This window comes from Alternaria ethzedia (genome assembly GCF_023757985.1).
Source record: "Alternaria ethzedia strain BMP 0044 chromosome Unknown scaffold_1, whole genome shotgun sequence".
NCBI classification, from domain to species: domain Eukaryota; kingdom Fungi; phylum Ascomycota; class Dothideomycetes; order Pleosporales; family Pleosporaceae; genus Alternaria; species Alternaria ethzedia.
This window is the reverse complement of record NW_026056194.1, coordinates 2,143,899-2,161,010: the sequence shown is the minus strand read 5'-3', so window position 1 is coordinate 2,161,010 and position 17,112 is coordinate 2,143,899. Positions and strand designations below refer to the sequence as shown.

At 54.1% G+C, this 17,112-nt stretch overlaps 4 protein-coding genes across 4 annotated transcripts; 3 read left to right on the top strand and 1 right to left on the bottom strand.

Moving 5' to 3' along the window:
- Positions 1 to 928: 928 nt before the first annotated feature.
- On the top strand, positions 929 to 4,967 carry J4E87_000685 (uncharacterized protein; the record flags this gene model as incomplete). The annotated part of the gene is made up of 2 exons (XM_049372339.1): positions 929 to 1,409; positions 1,573 to 4,967. The coding sequence occupies 2 exons, from the start codon at positions 929 to 931 to the stop codon at positions 4,965 to 4,967; spliced, it is 3,876 nt and encodes a 1,291-aa protein (XP_049238473.1).
- A 4,323-nt stretch (positions 4,968 to 9,290) lies between these two features.
- On the top strand, positions 9,291 to 10,345 carry J4E87_000684 (uncharacterized protein; the record flags this gene model as incomplete). Its single annotated transcript, XM_049372338.1, has 2 exons — positions 9,291 to 9,378; positions 9,429 to 10,345. 2 exons carry the CDS (start codon positions 9,291 to 9,293, stop codon positions 10,343 to 10,345), a joined length of 1,005 nt encoding a protein of 334 aa, XP_049238472.1.
- A 954-nt stretch (positions 10,346 to 11,299) lies between these two features.
- J4E87_000683 (uncharacterized protein) lies at positions 11,300 to 11,974 on the top strand (the record flags this gene model as incomplete). The annotated part of the gene is made up of 1 exon (XM_049372337.1): positions 11,300 to 11,974. The coding sequence occupies one exon, from the start codon at positions 11,300 to 11,302 to the stop codon at positions 11,972 to 11,974; it is 675 nt and encodes a 224-aa protein (XP_049238471.1).
- A 2,117-nt stretch (positions 11,975 to 14,091) lies between these two features.
- Positions 14,092 to 15,986, bottom strand: J4E87_000682 (uncharacterized protein; the record flags this gene model as incomplete). The annotated part of the gene is made up of 3 exons (XM_049372336.1): positions 14,092 to 14,256; positions 14,312 to 15,849; positions 15,983 to 15,986. The coding sequence occupies 3 exons, from the start codon at positions 15,984 to 15,986 to the stop codon at positions 14,092 to 14,094; spliced, it is 1,707 nt and encodes a 568-aa protein (XP_049238470.1).
- Between the last annotated feature and the right edge of the window lie 1,126 nt (positions 15,987 to 17,112).

Here is a 17,112-nt window from a genome sequence, read left to right as displayed (position 1 = left end):
AGGCTTATCGATTGCTCGCCCAACTTCCTGTAATCGAATGCCGAAGCTATGTACGTCGTGATCGTGATACTACGTGCATGGCTGTGATTGGCACGAGGAGACGCGCTCCGGTGGGGAGGACACGTCGTGTGTTGAGGGCGTGGGCGGGTACAAAACCTCGAGGGCCTCATCAAACTGGTCGTCGACGTGCCAAAAGCAAGGACGTCGTCCTCAGCGACGTCGCATGGCTGGGTAGTCAGCACACGGGTTGTCGTCGAGGAAGCCCTGGCAGACCCTAGTCGAGGCGGTAAGAAGCAAAGTGGAGCCGCTTGGGAGCTTTGACAGCGCCGGCCTCGACGTCCATCTGCGTTGTGCTTGCATTAATGCCTGTCCAGCCTCGCCCATGCCAATTGTGCTACCGTGTCGCAGCGTTACATGACTGGCTCGTGCCTCCCCTCGAAGATGTATATACCTCGTAGCGGACGTCTAGCGCCCGACAATCCACCAGGCTTGCATGCAGGATCCAGCGTGTTGTTGTGCTTGTACATAAGTAAAGCTCCATTTCGTTACCGTGCGGTGAGGAGACTTGACGGCCCGCCCAGATTCAGAAAGGGCAACAAAATTTTCAGCATACTTGATTGGACTGGCTCGCGCGGGAAACAGTGGCGCTTTCAACAGAGGGAACTGATAGCAGTAGAGCGTGAATCATGCCGAGCTGGGGCAGGAAAGAAAGCTATGAGTGAGTGCTACCCGTCACCTTCCCCTCTGCCTCCCCCTCCACCCCTCACCACTGCTCCCTCTGTCTGAGGACATTACGATACACGCCTCTTTTCTTCTTGTTGCTTTTGGTAAGACGCTCTCGCCCACGATGGCTCGCCGTCATGTGGTATACCCTAACATATTTTTTTTCTTACACCACTGTTGGCCCGACCTATCTGCCATACATTGAATGCTTTGCGGCCATTGTCGTTCACCTACAAAGTCACCAGAGCCCCCACTAACACCGCCGCGCAGGGCCTCTTCGAGAGAGCAGAAGCAGATCCTCGCTGATATCAACACGGGATCTCAGAAATTCAGTAGACGGCTGCTACCACCACGAACGATAAGCAACAAGCGAAACGGGACGATCGACCCTCTACCTGCTCCGATTACTGGCGAAGCAAGCCAGCAAGAAGAGCGACGAGGCCGGAAATCGACGAGCTCCCTGCGACCGGGACTCCCCAAGCGAACCAGCAGTATGAAGAGAGCGTACAACTATTTCTTCGGCGGACCTGCACCGGTACCGGCCACGGCCGAGCCAGCGACGCCCGCCGTGACAACCGACGCGACGCCGCCGAGCAAGGTCGAGTCGAGCACGCAGGACAATGGCGTCGACACGCCGCCCGAGACACCACGTGAGGCGCCCACACGGTTAAGTGAAGACGAAGCAGGTACGTGACGCTCACCGCGCACCACTCCCACCCCCACCTGCCCAATCCATAACAATGCCAGCAGCATTCCCCCACTATCCGCTCTCGCTGCACTCGCGGGCGTCTCCCCTGCACCAGAATGTCCCCGCTCACCACATACTAACGCACCATGCCCCAACAGCAGACTCGCCCTCGCCGCCCTCACCACAGGCGTCCGACAGCCTCGAGACGCAGATCGAGAAGCTGAAGCGGAAGCTCAAGCACGCCGAAGCCGACCTCGACGAAGCCCAGCGCGTCGCCGCCACACAAGATGAGCACGTGCGCACGCTCGAGGACGACCACGAGGAGCGCAAGAAGGAGTTCGAGGCCCGCGAGCAGTCGCTGCAGCAGGACAAGAAGGACCTCGAGGAGCACATGGTCAGCGTCGTCGTCCAGCAGGTGCGCGAGGCCAAGGCCAAGGAGAGGAACACCGTCCGCGACGAGTGCGAGGCCGAGTTCAACGCAAAGATCGCCGACGTCAACAAGGAGGCTGAGGAGCTCCGTGCCACCGTCGCCGACCTCGAGAAGCAGATTGCCTCGTACAAGGAGGAGGTCGAGCAGCTCAAGGCCAAGCTTGACAGCGACAAGTCCGCCGGCACCGAGTCGGTCGACAGGTCCGAGGTCGAGGCCAAGGAGACTGAGCTCGCCAGCGCCAAGTCGCAGTTGGAGGAGCTCACCGCTGAGAAGAGCAAGACCGAGAAGGACCTTGCCGACGCTCTTGCCACGATTGAGGACCTCAAGGCTCAGACTGTCGCCAAGGACGAACTCGACACTCTCGCCGCTGACCGTGACGCGCAAAAGACCAAGGTCGAGGAGCTTGCCGCCGAGGTTGCCGTTCTGAGAACGCAGATCGACGAGTTGGAGGGCCTCAAGGCAAAGCACGCTGAGCTCGAGGCCGCCCACAGCAAGCTCTCCGATGAGCTCGCTGCCCGTGGCACCCAGGACGCTGACGCTGACAAGGCGTCGAAAGAAGAGGCTGATGGCCTTCGCAGCACCATTGCCGAGCTCCAGGCTTCCCTCAAGGAGGCTAAGGACACTCTCGACCAGAAGGCTGCTGAGCTCGACGCCAAGACCAAGGAGCACGCTGATGCCGCCGACCAAGTCACTTCGCTCACCGAGTCCTCCAAGGGCGAGGTCGAGAGCCTGAAGACTGAGATCGCCGAACTCCAGGAGAAGCTGAAGACCGCCGACATGTCCAAGGGCGATGCTGATGAGCTCGCTCAGAAGGTATCCTCCCTCGAGAATTCGTTGAAGGAGGCACAAGATGAGCTTGCGGCCAAGACATCTGAGCTCGAAGCTTCTTCATCCTCCCTCGCATCCGAGAAGGACGCCGCCGTCAAGGCTGCCGAAGAGGCCAAGAGCGAAGTCGACGCTCTCACCACCAAGATCTCCGAACTCGAAACTTCCCTCAAGGAGTCGCAAGACAGCCTCTCCGCCAAGGACGCTGAGCTCGAGACCGCTAAGGGTGACGCATCCAAGGCTGTTGGCTCCGCAAAGGACGAGGTTGCCAGCCTCCAGAGCACCGTCAGCAAGCTTGAGGCCGAGATAGAATCCGCCAAGGGCTCCTCCGACGAGCAGACCACTGCTGCGAAGAAGGAAGCCGCTGAGGCTCGCGAGGCTGTCACCAAGCTTGAGGAGGAGCTGAAGGCCGCCAAGGACGAGTCTAGCAAGGCTTCTGAGGCTTCCAGCTCCAAGGTCACCGAACTCGAGACCTCGCTCAAGGAGGCCCAGGAGAGCCTTGCCGCCAAGGAGTCTGAACTTACCGCCGCGAAGGAGGAGGCTACCAAGGCTGTCGAGTCGTCCAAGGGTGATGCTGAGGGTCTGCACAAGACTATCGCTGACCTCGAGGCGTCGCTCAAGGAGGCCAAGGACAGCCTTTCGTCGAAGGAGTCTGAACTTGAGGCTGCCAAGGGTGAGACCACCAAGGCTACTGAGGAGTCCAGCTCGAAGATCTCTGAGTTGGAGGCCAGCCTGAAGCAAGCTCAGGATGACCTCACCGCCCACAAGGCCGAGTTGGAGACCGCGAAGAGCGAAGGTGGCAAGGCTGCTGAGCTCGAAGCTTCTCTTAAGGAGGCAAAGGACGCCCTCGCATCCAAGGAGTCTGAGTTGGAAGCCGCCAAGTCAGAAGCCAGCACTGCTACCGAGTCGTCCAGCACCAAGATCGCAGAGCTCGAGGCTTCCCTCAAGGCTGCTCAGGAGAGCCTGACCGCGAAGGAGTCAGAGCTCGAGGCCAAGTCCGCCGACGCTGGCAAGGTCTCTGAGCTTGAGGAGCAACTCGTCTCTGCCAAGTCTGAGCTCGAGGCCGCCACCAAGGAATCGCAATCAACCAAGGAAGAGGCCGATGGCCTCCGCAGCAAGATCACCGACCTCGAGACCTCTGCCAAGGGTGGTGCCGATGAGTCTGCTGCCAAGATTGCAGAGCTTGAGGCATCGCTCAAGGAGACTACGAGCAAGCTGGAGGCGAAGGAAGCTGAACACTCCGAATCACTCAAGGCTGCTCAGTCATCAAGCGAAGACAAGGTCGCCGCTCTCGAGAAGGAGCTTGCCGATGCGAAGGCTGAGGCTAGCAAGGTTGCCGACCTCGAGGCATCTCTCAAGGACGTCACCAGCAAGCTTGAGGCTAAGGAGGCTGCCGCATCATCTGGAGATGAGAAGGTCGCCTCTTTGGAGAAGGACCTCGCCACCGCTCAGGAATCACTTGAGGAGACCAAGAAGGCCAAGGACGCTGTTGAGGAAGAGCTCAAGGCATCCAAGCAGGCTGAAGCCGAGGCGAAGGAGGGTGCTTCCAAGGCGTCTTCCGTCGAGTCTGAACTCGCTGACCTCAAGGCCTCGGCCGAGAAGTCTACTGCCGAGAAGAGCGAGCTTGAGGAGAAGATTAAGGCCAACGATGCTAAGATCGCTGAGCTCGAGTCTACCGTCGAGGCCGCCAAGGCTAAGGAGTCTGAACTCACCGCCCTCCAGGCTAAGCTCGACGAGGCCACCGCTGCCTCTGAGACCGCGACCAAGGACCTCGAGACCTCCAAGACTGAAGCTGCCGACGCCAAGAAGACCCTCGAGTCCCTCCAGGCTACCCTGAAGGAGCAAGAGGAGAAGACCAGCGCCCTGACATCCGACGCCGAAACCGCAAAGAAGGAGCGTGATGACATCAAGACCGAACTTGCCAGCGCTAAGGAGCAACTCGAGAAGGCTCAGGCTGAACAAGAGGAACTCAAGAAGGCCAACGCTGAGATCTCTTCCAAGGCTGAATCCAAGGAATCCGCCGCACCCGCCGTCGAGCCCGCCCCTGAGCAAGTCGCCACCGAGCCCGTTGCCGAGCCCGTCGCCGAAGCCAAGGTAGAGCCCGAAGCCGTTGCTGACGTTCCTGCCGTCGACGGTGCCGCCGAGACTGAAGCTACCAAGGAGGCTGAAGAGCCAAGCACACCTACCACACCTACTACCCCTGGCAACCAAGCCGAAGAGGAAGACGGTGAGGCGAACGGCGACGCCACACCTAGCTCGGGGAAGAACAAGAAGAAGAACAAGAAGAAGGGTAAGAAATAAGCTTGAAGATGACGACGCTTGTTTGATGATACCTTTTTCTTAGTACAAGTATGAAGATTGCTGCGTTACGGATGGACGCATAAGATGACGAAAAGACGGAAGTGGAAGATGGAAGATGGATGGGAAGTTGCATTATACCCTTGCTGCACTGGCACCCTCCCTTTTTGAAGATGGTGGGGTGGCTGTGGGAGGATTTTAGATTGTTTTGTTTTGTTTGCTTTGCCGTCGTTTCTTTGTATTGCGGTTGCGACCCCGATCTCTCTCTCCTCCTCAGTAATGACCGCCTTTACGCCCTTCGCATGAGTATGAGATGGATGAATGGATGGATGGATGATAGGGATGATAAGGAACATGAGTCATGTAGATAATGAAAAGACACCTTTTTGCGCTTTATATACTTCTATACATTTCTCAAATTGGTTGATGTGATATGTTCATATCTATCGCAAGTGTCGAAATCGTAACACGACCTTTCGCCGAGTATACTGTTCTTTCTCCGAGCTTCCGGGGCTGTTCGCCTTGTCCAACATCCCAAGTACGTCCGCGTACCCCTCAGAAGTCGAGGGACTTGAGGCCGGACATACGTATCGTGGCACGAGAACGGTAGATGTGAAAAGCTACTGATACTGCGCCTATGACAGCGTGGACTAACTTCAATGTTGATGTACGTAGGAAGTCCTTTGACTAGGATTCAACTTCTATTCGTTGGCTTGGTTGTAATACATTGAAGTGGCTGGCTCTAGTAGTTGAAAGAAGAAGGTACGCAATATGACACAAAAGCGGTAGATGTAAAGAGCTAGTCATACTGCACCTATGACGGCCGCAAACTAATTTTGATGTTCACGCACACAGCAAGTCCTTTCGCCAAAATCCAACGTTCATTCGTTGACTTGGTTGTAATGCGCCAAGGTGGCTGACTCTACTACTTGAAAGAAGAAGGTACGTACTGTAGTAGAAGTTCGTGTAGCAAGGGAAGTCGGGACTATGCCAAAGCGGAGCGGTACAACGTTGTTAGTTGTGTTTTCTTTGCACGACACGGAGGCGTTTCGTAGATGTATATATGAGTAGCAGAATACGGAAGCTATGTCCGCACACATCCTCGTCTCTCTTTCTTGATACTTGCTATCTCTACACTAGCACTACATACAGCCCGCAACAATGACGAAAGCACCTTTTTTCACGCTTCTTTTCATCACGACAGCGACCTGTCTTTCCATCACCGTTAACAACAACTGGCATGACCAGTCGGTCCTTGCACCCGAGTGCTTACCATACGGAAGTACATTTCCCCCCTCTCTCTCGTCCCGTACTTCCGCTCGTTTCTCATTCACTACTATACAACAACAACTTTTCAGCATGGTGAATACGTCATTACGTCAAGGCTAATCATACACGGCAGGGCGGTGCAACCTAGATATCGACGACCCACCGAAATGCTGCAAGGGGTTGGTGTGTAGAGAGAGTTACCACCAGACAATTTATGACTGTCTGAAGCCGTACCATGAGCAAGTCGAGCCTCTTGGAGAACCAGAGTGTCGTGGTGTTAAACGTAAGTTCAGTCTCAACCCCTTTTCTCAGCTTCTCACGCATACGCACTTTATTACATCTACTTGATTCTGTGGAGATGTGGCTAATGAAATTCTAGAAAACTGCAGGCCGCTTCCTGATCGCCCGCAGGAGGGATGCTGCAAGGGGACGGTGTGTGAGAGGAGGTGGGATGGACATGGGCATCTGGACGATTGGCATATGTGCTATGACAAGGAGAGTTTGGAGCTATGATACGAGGCTCAGGCTAAACGAGGGGTGTGTAAGTGAGAGGGCTTTGGGGGGAACTAGGCAGGTAGATCGTGTGTGAGCGTTATGGAGCATTGATACGGGTGTCTTTGATGCCGGAATGAGCGTGACACGGAGTGTGTGAGTGGTTAGAAGCTTTGACACGAGGATGCAGCGAAGCACGCGGTGTGAAATGGTGTTGAAGCTTTGATACGGCAATTCAGCCTTGCACAGTAGGGTCACGTACGTCATCATATGGGTGCGTGTATGGTGTCGAAAGTGTTGAGAAAGCCGGAGAGTTGTTAGTCACGGACAAATGAGGGGTTGTTGTTCGTACGTCGCACTTTGCGGTGGGAGGTGGGCGAATGGACAGGGCGTTTTGTATACACCGTAGTGGTGAGACACGTCGCCGGCTTGTGCTGCTGTGGCTGGAATAGTTGGTCATCGGAGCGTCTGTTGCTGAGAAGTTGGTGGTGTACGAGAGAAGCTCATTTTCGCTGCTTCCGGCTCATTTCATTCGTTGATTGCGCATCTTGAAGTGTGAGTCTTAAACATGATCTGTTGTCAATCGGATCAACCTGCTAGCGTTGAAGACAGTGCGGCGGAAGGTCCTGCTGTGTTGAAGGGGAAAGTGTGATAATCCAATCGACACATGGCATGCAGCTAGAACCCCAAGCCCGACTCCAGACGTTGAGAATAAAGGCCCGAAGCTGACAGTAGCCTCATGCGTGGCGAGGAATGCTTTTTCGTTCTTCGAACCTTAGTGCACGACGCGCGACAGCAGGATCGTTATGCTTATTTGCCTCACGCACCGAGACCCGGACCAGAAAAGTGTCGGAACATTCTGTAGTCTCGAAACACGAGTTGCATGCTGATCTCACGATAACTGCGAGCAGTTCGGTCGCCGACTCTCGTGTTTTAGTCTCTGTCGCACTTGGAGTGTTGAGACAACGAGAAGAAAAGTGCGATGAGCTTGCGGAAGTAGGAAGCGTAGGAGTCTTTGCGAAACAATGATGGTGTGTATAATAAAGAGATGGAAGTCGGCTCCAGCCTCGTTCAAACTTGCTTTACCATGAGTACCCAACTTTCCTCGTTCGCCATGAAGATCACCATCCACCTACTCTTCGCACTTGCGTCATCGGCCGCTTCGTTATCTCTGCACGAATCTAGACAAACATCTTGTCAACCTCTCGGTGGTGCGTTGTCAATCCCTCTGCTGTTCAACTGCGAGCGTGAAAGCAATATAGAAGGCGCGTGCGTGCATTTAGCTAATGATGAGCAGAACATTGCCTTGCTGATCCCGGCGACTTCCCCCAAGACGGTTGCTGTAAGGAGTTCAGCTGTGAGCAACGCAGAGATCCATGTTTCGGTATCCTGGGACCATTCAAATGTTACGATTCGGCTGCTCCTGATGAGGAATGTACTATAACGAGGACGGAGTGATGGGATTGAACGCGGGTTGGGTGGTGGTGCTGGTAGCGGAAGATGCCGCGGTAGATCCCGTGACAATACTATCGATAATGGTGACATAGCGCACGGCAGTCTAGCATATCCGTAAATGTTAGAAGATGAACAACGTGATGAACGATGCCGTTGAGATGCGTTGTGGTTCTAGTCCACCGCTCCATTGATGTGCTCGCCTGACCCCGCTTTGGCCGGACCGAGCGGGCGCTAGGTGGGTCCTGCATCCCCAACGATGTTTGCTCTTTCCCATCCTTCTTCCTGCACCCCGACTTCACGATGTTGTTCCTATCACTCCACATACCCGAGATCTTCGCACATGTTAGCACTTCCTCGATATCCAGCTAGGCATGTAGGCTAGCTGACCGCCGAAGCCTGGTGCAAACAGCTTTGGAGGTCGTGCACCTGTGTCGCCTGAAGCGTACCCAACTCCAATTCAGCTTCATATCACTGCTCACGATCTTGAGATGAGACACTTTGTCTTCTGAGAAGAGCTGCAAGTATAATCTTCAGATGTTGCAGATGTTGACAAGTACACGGCATGGCATGTCCCAAAAGAACGTGAACGCGCTGGCTTCGGGCGAAGGATCGCCTCATCTCCGTTTCATGTGACGAGTGAAGCAATGGTTCAAGTCCATGGCGCGTACTGTGGTTTGCGAATCTGGTGTCTGCTCAGTAATGCACCGATCGGCTCCATGTCCGGCATTGGTATCATGATGCAGTCGCGCGATTAGATCAAGGCATGGACGAAATGTTTCCCACGAGCTGACGGACTTCTCACCGCTATGGCGATGCGCTGGTAAAGTGGCCGTTGAACAATGCTTCTGGAATGTTTCTGGTAGCTTTGATTAGCACAGATCCGATCTTCATGCGTGCAGTCAGGACGATGCCAAAAAAGCACACTTCAACACCGTGCACGAGAAGAAGCATCAGGACAGACACCGACAACCCAGCATATAAGGCTACTTCTCATACCACTTTATTGCTCATCAGCTCATTACATCTCATTCACACAACAGTCACTACTATACATTAATACCTTCTAATAATTCTTACGATCTTTCCCATCGAATTCATTCAAACGCAAATATGAAGTTCTTCGCTATCATCGCTGCTGCTCAGCTCGCCACTGCTCTTCCTTTGGCCAAAGAGGATGACTCCAAGGCCTGCTCCGGTGGTATGTCGCATTCTGCCATCGCTTCCGTTTTCCCCACTGACCAGACACAGTTACCTGCCCAGTCACAGAGGCCTTAGGCTCTTCTGTTCCAGCGGTCCCTGGCATGAAGCGCACCTTGTTCGACGACGTTCTTGGCAAGCCCGCGAAGGACGAGGAGGAGAAGGAGAAGCCTGAGGAGGAAGAGAAGGAGGAGAAGGAGCCTTCTTACTACGTCACTCCCTCCAAGGAGGACTTGAGCTACGACGAGCTCAAGCCCGAGATGGAGGAGTCCTACGAGGCCATCCCCAAGGAGACCGAAGAGTCTACTGACGAGCTTGAGTCTTACGACGAGCTTCTCTCCAAGAGGACTCTCGGCGACTTGTTCGGCATGGACGACGAGGACTCTTACGAGGAGACCAAGCCCGAAGTCACCAGCTCCGCCTACGAGGCTAAGCCCACGCCCAGCCAGGGTTACGAGCACGCCCCCAAGCCTTCCATGGCCTACGAGCATGTTCCCGAGCCCAGCAAGGCCTACGGCGCCGTCCCCACCCCCAGCAAGGAGGCCTACGAGCATGTTCCCACCCCCAGCCAGGCTTACGAGCACGTTCCTGAGCCCAGCAAGGCTTACGGTGCTGTTCCCACCCCCAGCAAGGAGGCCTACGAGCATGTCCCCGAGCCCTCCAAGGCTTACGGCGCTGTTCCCACTCCCAGCAAGGAGGCCTACGAGCACGCTGAGCCCAGCAAGGCCTACGGCGCCGTCCCCACTCCCAGCATGGTCCACGAGTACACCAAGCCCAGCATGGTCCACGAGAAGCCCACCCCTTCCTTCGGCTCTTACGAGTCTGCCCCCACCCCCATCAAGGACACCTACGAGTCTTACCCCGCTGAGGACTCCTACGAGGAGGGCACTGAGGAGGAGACTGAGGAGGAGACTGAGGGTGGTGACATGCTCGATGGCCTCACCAGCATCCTCGGCCTCAAGAACTAAGCCGCGCCGATGATTGCAGCCTATGTGTGATGCTACCATCACCATGAAAATTTGGATGGAAAAGTTGTGTTTGACTCTTCATATTCAAAGCAAGCCCTTACGGCTTCTTTCGTTTGTCTATAGCTCGTTTGAGCCCCCCTTTGCAGTCGTTTTGGTCAGCCAGCTCGAATGTGTACATGTACTTAGACTAGTATCCTCAAAATTGCAATTGTTATTCTGCTATCTTTCTGACCCATGTTGTAAGTGACACATCAACCGCAGGCCGCTTTCCAGTGCTTGTGAACGGTCGTTACTCTACTGGCATCGGTCTGAGAATCATCGCTGTTGCCAATGAGTTTGGGACTCCCAGACCTACACTCTGCCAGCTATACCTTGCGCGAGAGTCTAACTGACACTACTGCATTCTATGCACCTCTAATCAGCACATCCTATTGAATGTCTACGATCACGGTCTCTAATGATCTTTTTGCGGGGTCAGGCTGAAGATTCATCAGCCTGGTGCCATCGTGCCGCCTGCAGCGATCCTGAACCAATGATACCGTCACAAGGGTTTGGAATGCGATTAAGAGCCTTAACGCATGATCTCTCATTCGCAAACGCCGTCAAGCGTGCCAAGGAAACATATGTGATGCCGCAGGTATGTCTACATCCGGCGTCGTGGTGTTGCGATAAGGGCGTCAGGCTCTATCAGAATTAGCCGTAGATCTCTCATTAGTCGTTCTTTGATGTAGGCATCTTGCAAAGCCTGAATAGTGCACCGATCAGTTGTTTCTAGACTGTTCATGCGTCACCCATGACGGCTGGCGACACGAACCTCCTTGTGTATCACCTCCGACAACGCGAAAGTAGCATATATAAATGCCGTGGAGATTGCGTGTAAGTTGCTCGTCAGTCCAGCTCACCCTGACTTCTATCCTACCTCCTCCCAAGCCTTCCGTGCAAACCCTTGCAAACATGGAATTCGAACCATACACCTCCCACCACTTCAACACCGCCCCAGACATCCACGATGCCTACAAAACCTACGAGAGCCAGAATCTAGAGTATTTCATTTGCACGACAATCCGAGACATGTTCGTCGCCCACAGCGTCCACAATCTCTTCGGCCTCACTCTTCTTCACAACCACTTCAAGCTCGAGGAAGCCGAGAAGCTCGTTCATGTCGACAACATCGCGCAACCTTGGAACGACCATACGGCCCGCAAAGAGCTTCTTGCTGATGTCGTTCCAACGCAATGGCGTTTCACCGAAAGTGGTATCGCGCCATTCGAGTTCAGTTGGACTGGAAATGACCGCAGTATCTCCGACTTCGACATTCAGCAACACAAAGTCTTTCTGCAGGAGCTCCAGGCTTTCCTCAAACTGCAAAGCTGGTTGGGTGTCTTCGGGGTGCAGTATTTGGACACTTCGGTGCTGACGATTGATGAAGAGAATGTGCCTGTGGAGATGACGAGGGAGAGAGTAAACATCACGCTTCCTTTTGTGCTGAACGAAGGAGATGAGCTGGCGAACTTTGAAGTTCTGTGGTCCTTTGATCCGATGATTCAGTTGAAGAAGTGTTGTATTGGTAAGTGTCTGGACAAACAGTCTGGACACCCCAAGTCTCATACACACAAGACTTGCAACTGATAGAGGTGACGGTACACACAACGGACGACCAATTTGACGACTAGCTAAGACTCTATCAACTTCGTTCACCCAAAAAACCATGACATGGCACAGCGGCGTGAGCACTCGCGACAAAACGACAAACCCATCATGAGCACAAAGCCATCTCACCCAATGTAGGGCAAGTCGCGCCCTTCCGCCTGCGATCTGCAGTAAGCATTGCGTTATCCCACGCGATCCAACGTGAGATCAGCACCCGGCCCTCCTCGGGCTGATCCCTGACATACGCCCCGTGACCGTGCTTTCGTCTCCGTCAGATCAGAACGGATCAGATGCACCGAACAGTCGGTCTGCCCCGATGAACGCGTATGACATGCTGAACCTGGGGCTCTGCTGAGAAGATGCACGTGGTTATGCCCAAAAGCGGCTCGTGGTTTATCTGATGGGAGTATGTGTGGTAAGCGTGATCTATCTGCTCGGGCGTATTTCACGGTGAAGGTATCTGGTATTACGCCTTGGCCAGATGTTCTGCCTTTTGGGGGTTGAAGTTTGGTCTAGGCCGTTTGGGTCGTACTAAACATACAAGCAACATGTTCTCGTGATGCGAACATATGGAACGCATGCGGCACGGTTAGTTGCGACGATAATTCGCCGTCGCTAACAACTCCCTATAAACCATCAGGGTCTGGACTCAGCGTGGGATAGTCTTCATCAAGGCATGTGACTTCGTGACCAGGATTGATCGCCTGAACATCTTGTGTGACACGGGTCCTCGGCGTCGGGACAACCACTGGTCATCTGTGAGGGCCCTTGTATGCCCACCGCCCATTCCGCCTCGTTAACGTGCGCGATATGCTGAGATCATAACACCTACTCTGATAAGCTCAGCTGATGCCTATATCGCATCCGGTGCCGCGGAAGTTGTAGCTCCTTGGCAAGTGTTAGGCAGTGGTCAGGATTGGGGCCAAAGGTTGACTGCGCCCTCTATTGTGGCGGAGCTCGCATAACTTGATATGTTGGGTGCGGGCCAGGCTGCGGAGAAAATGTTTGGAAGGATCGCATGCGTGTAGGCGAGAATTAGTGTGTTACAGATACATTGCGCTACATACGGTGCAGTTGGATGGGTAAAGAAATGGGGAATCTCTGGAGTTTGAAGAAAGCGAAAGAAATGACTAGGCGAACACCAAGCCTTGGGTATATGGAGAAATAAAAAAGCCTCGTTGCGCATTCCCTTGAAATGCGGATCGAGATACATGGGGGACGTAGTGCGGACGGGCTCGAGACTGTGGTTGGCGCGGATGTTGCCTTGAAAAGCGATCGACGTCGAGCTCCGTGGAAGAACACTCCGAGAGGCGAAGATGGGAAAGATTATTGGGTAGAAAGAGTGGAATGAACGCCAATGTAATGCAAAGCTGACCATCCTGTATCGACAGGGTTCGCGATCGGGTTGTATGCGTAAGATGGCTTGTACCGTCAATGATGATCCTCTATGTGTAGTCGATGATGAAACCGAAAGTATGGTAAACGCCGCCTCCCCGGGGTATGATGCGTCCAGTGTCCAAATGCCGAAACCGCCGTATTCAACGCCAAACCAGATACCGGATATTATTAGAGAACTGCGAACGTCTGAAGGTGTGCGGGATGCGCGAGGCGAATCTAGCGATGAGTGGTGTGGAGAGCGATTGGTGCAACACCCCATCGGGTTAGGCCCGCATGGATCATGCGGACATTGGTTGATCACCCGATGCAGATCAGAGCCCGCAACGCGTAGTCGTATCGGTAACCCTTGGAGTTTTGTCTCCCAATCTTGCCTCTCCTACACCCTCGTTGTATCTTCACCGTATTGATGGTAGCCATGAGTTGATGACATTTGGCTGAAGTCTGGCAAGCCGTTCTGCCGTGGCATTTGCAGCGCATGCGCGATTGGCGGCATTTCCGTTGCAGCCGAAGTATTGGGATATCCATAGTCCCAGGACCCTCGTCCTCCATGAGAAAGAGGCGACGGGTATTGTGATATCTGGTGAGTGGTAGTGCCCCACAGAGTCATGCCCTGGCCTGAAGGTGTCCTTTGGGCAACCGGCATGCCTTGTCCTGCTGATCCTTCGAAGCCTGCTGCCACATTTTGATGGGGCGATAGACTAGACGAGGTCAAGCCGGATGTATAGGCCGTTGAAGCAGTTGAAGTAGGCAGGGTTTGAGGTGATGTGTGTCGATGAGCGTTCAGTGTTGCCTGCAGGGCAGTGCTTGGAGCGTACGAAGTCGTCGCAGTGGAGAGATGCCCAACGCCAGCTGTCGAGGCATAACTAGCAGACTGGTCTTGTTAGCTTCGCTCTGAGTAGCTAGTCGCGGAGAACGTACGTATTTGCTGATGATCTTCTTTAGAGCATGCGACAGTATCTTCCAGGGGAACACCTTGACGTCCTTCTCAATATTACGAGGCTTGGGATTGGGGAAACCCATGATAACTTTGAAGAATGGTTCGCTATCCGCCCTCGCCTTGGAGACTGTGAGGGGGCGAAAGCCTTCGAGGTTGCGACGGATGCGGTTCTTCTCCTCGACGGTAAAGCGAACGTTTACGAGTTGTTCCAGTAGGAAAATGGTGTCTACGCTTGTGATGAAGCACTCATTCTTCTCTTTCCACCAGATACAGCTGACGCAGATGCCACGCCCCTGTCGAGCTTCCAGTGTTGTGGGCGCAAAAGTAGTCGTTATCTTGCTGCCATGCTGCGATCTTTGGAACTCGACAAGTCGTCTCTTCGCGTCCAACTCCTCTGTCGACCAGTTGTCGCCCATCTTATCAAGATCGCCGTCGATCTCCAATATCGCCTTGCTCGGACCCATCGCATAAGGATTGAAAGGCTGAGTCGAACCAGTACTACCGTCTCCTTGCGAGAGATGTGTTGCACGGACCAGAACTGGTGTTGAAAGTGCGGGTGGTGAGGGCAGAACGGTAGCGGTGTTGCTTCGAGTGGTATGAGTGAGGGGGTTGTAGGAAGCATAAGATTGCGGCATCGGTGACATCTGGGGCAGTTTGTAGTCGCTGTGGCTCATGCCAATACCTGACGGTAGTGCGTAAAGAGCTCTCTGGGATAGTTGCGAGCCGTAGTTTGTCTGCTTAGACATATCATACCCAGCGCTCTGTGCGTACGTGTTGTCCAACGCAGACTGGGTCGGTAGCGGCGATAGTTGAGCGGCAGAGTAGGCTCCCGACGAAGCGCGTGGCTTCGCAAATGCTCGCTTTGCGACATGGCCATCGGAGTAGCCTCGACTGTTTCCGAACTCTGGACAGTATTTTCGTTTCCTGGAGAAATTGGGTGAAGATTGGTATGCTAGGTTTGGCGACATGTCGGTGTATGTGAATCTTCCAGCGTCCGTTTCCGATCGTAAGTTGCCCATCTTGTCTTCCATCTGCATCTTCAACATCATGGTTGGATCGAAGGTGTTGGTCAGTGGGAAGGGGGGCACTTCGACGTTCAGTACGTAGTTGGTCCATGCATCGTCGTCGTAGTCCACTTTCTGCAGTGCAGCGACGCACTTCTTGCTACCGAACATGAGTATGAAAGTATGCTGATTTGCATCAAGATCGTAATTCGTCCGGAGGTGCAGCGTTACCGTTGATCCAGCAGTGCCTTGTGCGGGTGTAATTTGTTCGGTGATTTCCGTTTCAGTATCTGCAAGAGAGGCGGGATGACGAGCTCCTGCATCGATAAATGATGGATTGGGATGATGGCCTTCTGCACCGCGTGACTCGTATACCAAGCTAGGGATGTAGGGCATCTCTGCGCTCGTGGGCTCATGGCTTAGTAGCGCGGGCGCATCCGTGTACTGCGAGGCGAATGCGGGCTGCGCAATGCTCGGATAGCTTGCAACCTGATTTGATCTGGTGGCTTCGGCATCTGGAATGTATGTGGTCAGTCAAACGTGCTAATCGTTCTCACGTGGGCCAGTGCCGGGTTCAGCCGACCCAACCATGGCAGGTGCGCTTCCACACTCGTCAGATGAGCCACAATCCACTTACCATACACATACTCATGGTTCTTGCTGTATCCCGACATGGATAGTAGTTCTGCAGCTCTCGCAGCCTGGACAGCCTGAGGCCCACCACCAAGGACCGAACTGCGCAACACTGGGGATAGGTCCTGACACTGATCGAGGACGCCGCCTGGTAGAAGCTAGCTAATCCCTAGAGGAATGTTAGCAGGCAGCCTAATATTCATGTGGGGGTCAACGCGCAGGCAGCCATGGAGGGGTCCTGAAGCAGGTGTCCTGACACGCCTCGAGGACCCGTCACGTAGGAGGAATAACGCACCTGATGGTTCGACAAGATAAAACGGCCCAGCTCGACAGGGATGGAAATTTCCAGGGACTGTTGGTAGTGTTGCCTTCTCGTCTCGGTGGAAGTGAGACGATGACAGAATGTCACAGGACTCGTGGGGTGAGAGTCTGCGTCCTTCCCAGTGGTAAAGAGACAGTGTACCCTTGTTGCAGGCAGATTTTGCGACAAGTAGACTCAACAAAGTACCACAAATGCGATGGGAGATAGATCCGGAGACAATTTTCGGAGGTCTTGGGACTGGCGAAGCCGACAGAAGTGGCCTGCTTAGAGACAAACGATCGGGCTGTTCAGAAGTTCGATTCATACGGGCCCAAGGGCGACTTTGAGTCTCGGTATCAAACGCGGTGAGTCCAGCTCTTCGCCGACTGCAGCTCAGACAATTGCAGCTTCTTACTGACGAAACAGGGAACGGGTCGTCTTGCTTTCGCAAATCGTCACTGATTCAAAGCAACGACCAGGTGCTGAAATGAGTGTGAGCGACTTGGTACGGGATGTCGCATTAATCGACCCGCATTTTGACGTGACTGACAGCTTGACTTACATATAGGACAAAGGAGTAGTGACATTAACCAAGGACTGGCCAGTATGCGTGAGGCTCGGCAGCCTTGCCGTGCGGACGGTATATGGAGCTGCGGGACGACGGAGCTATGACTGCGGAGGTAGGCAACAGTTAATGCCAGGTAGAGCTGATGTACGGATCGAGCGACGAACGGACCCAGGGCAGCGGAAGAGAGACGGGATTGGTCGAGCGTTTACGGCGGAGCATAGACACAACTGCAAGGAAGAGCGAGTGAGCACAGGGTATTCTTGGGGGCTGGGATGA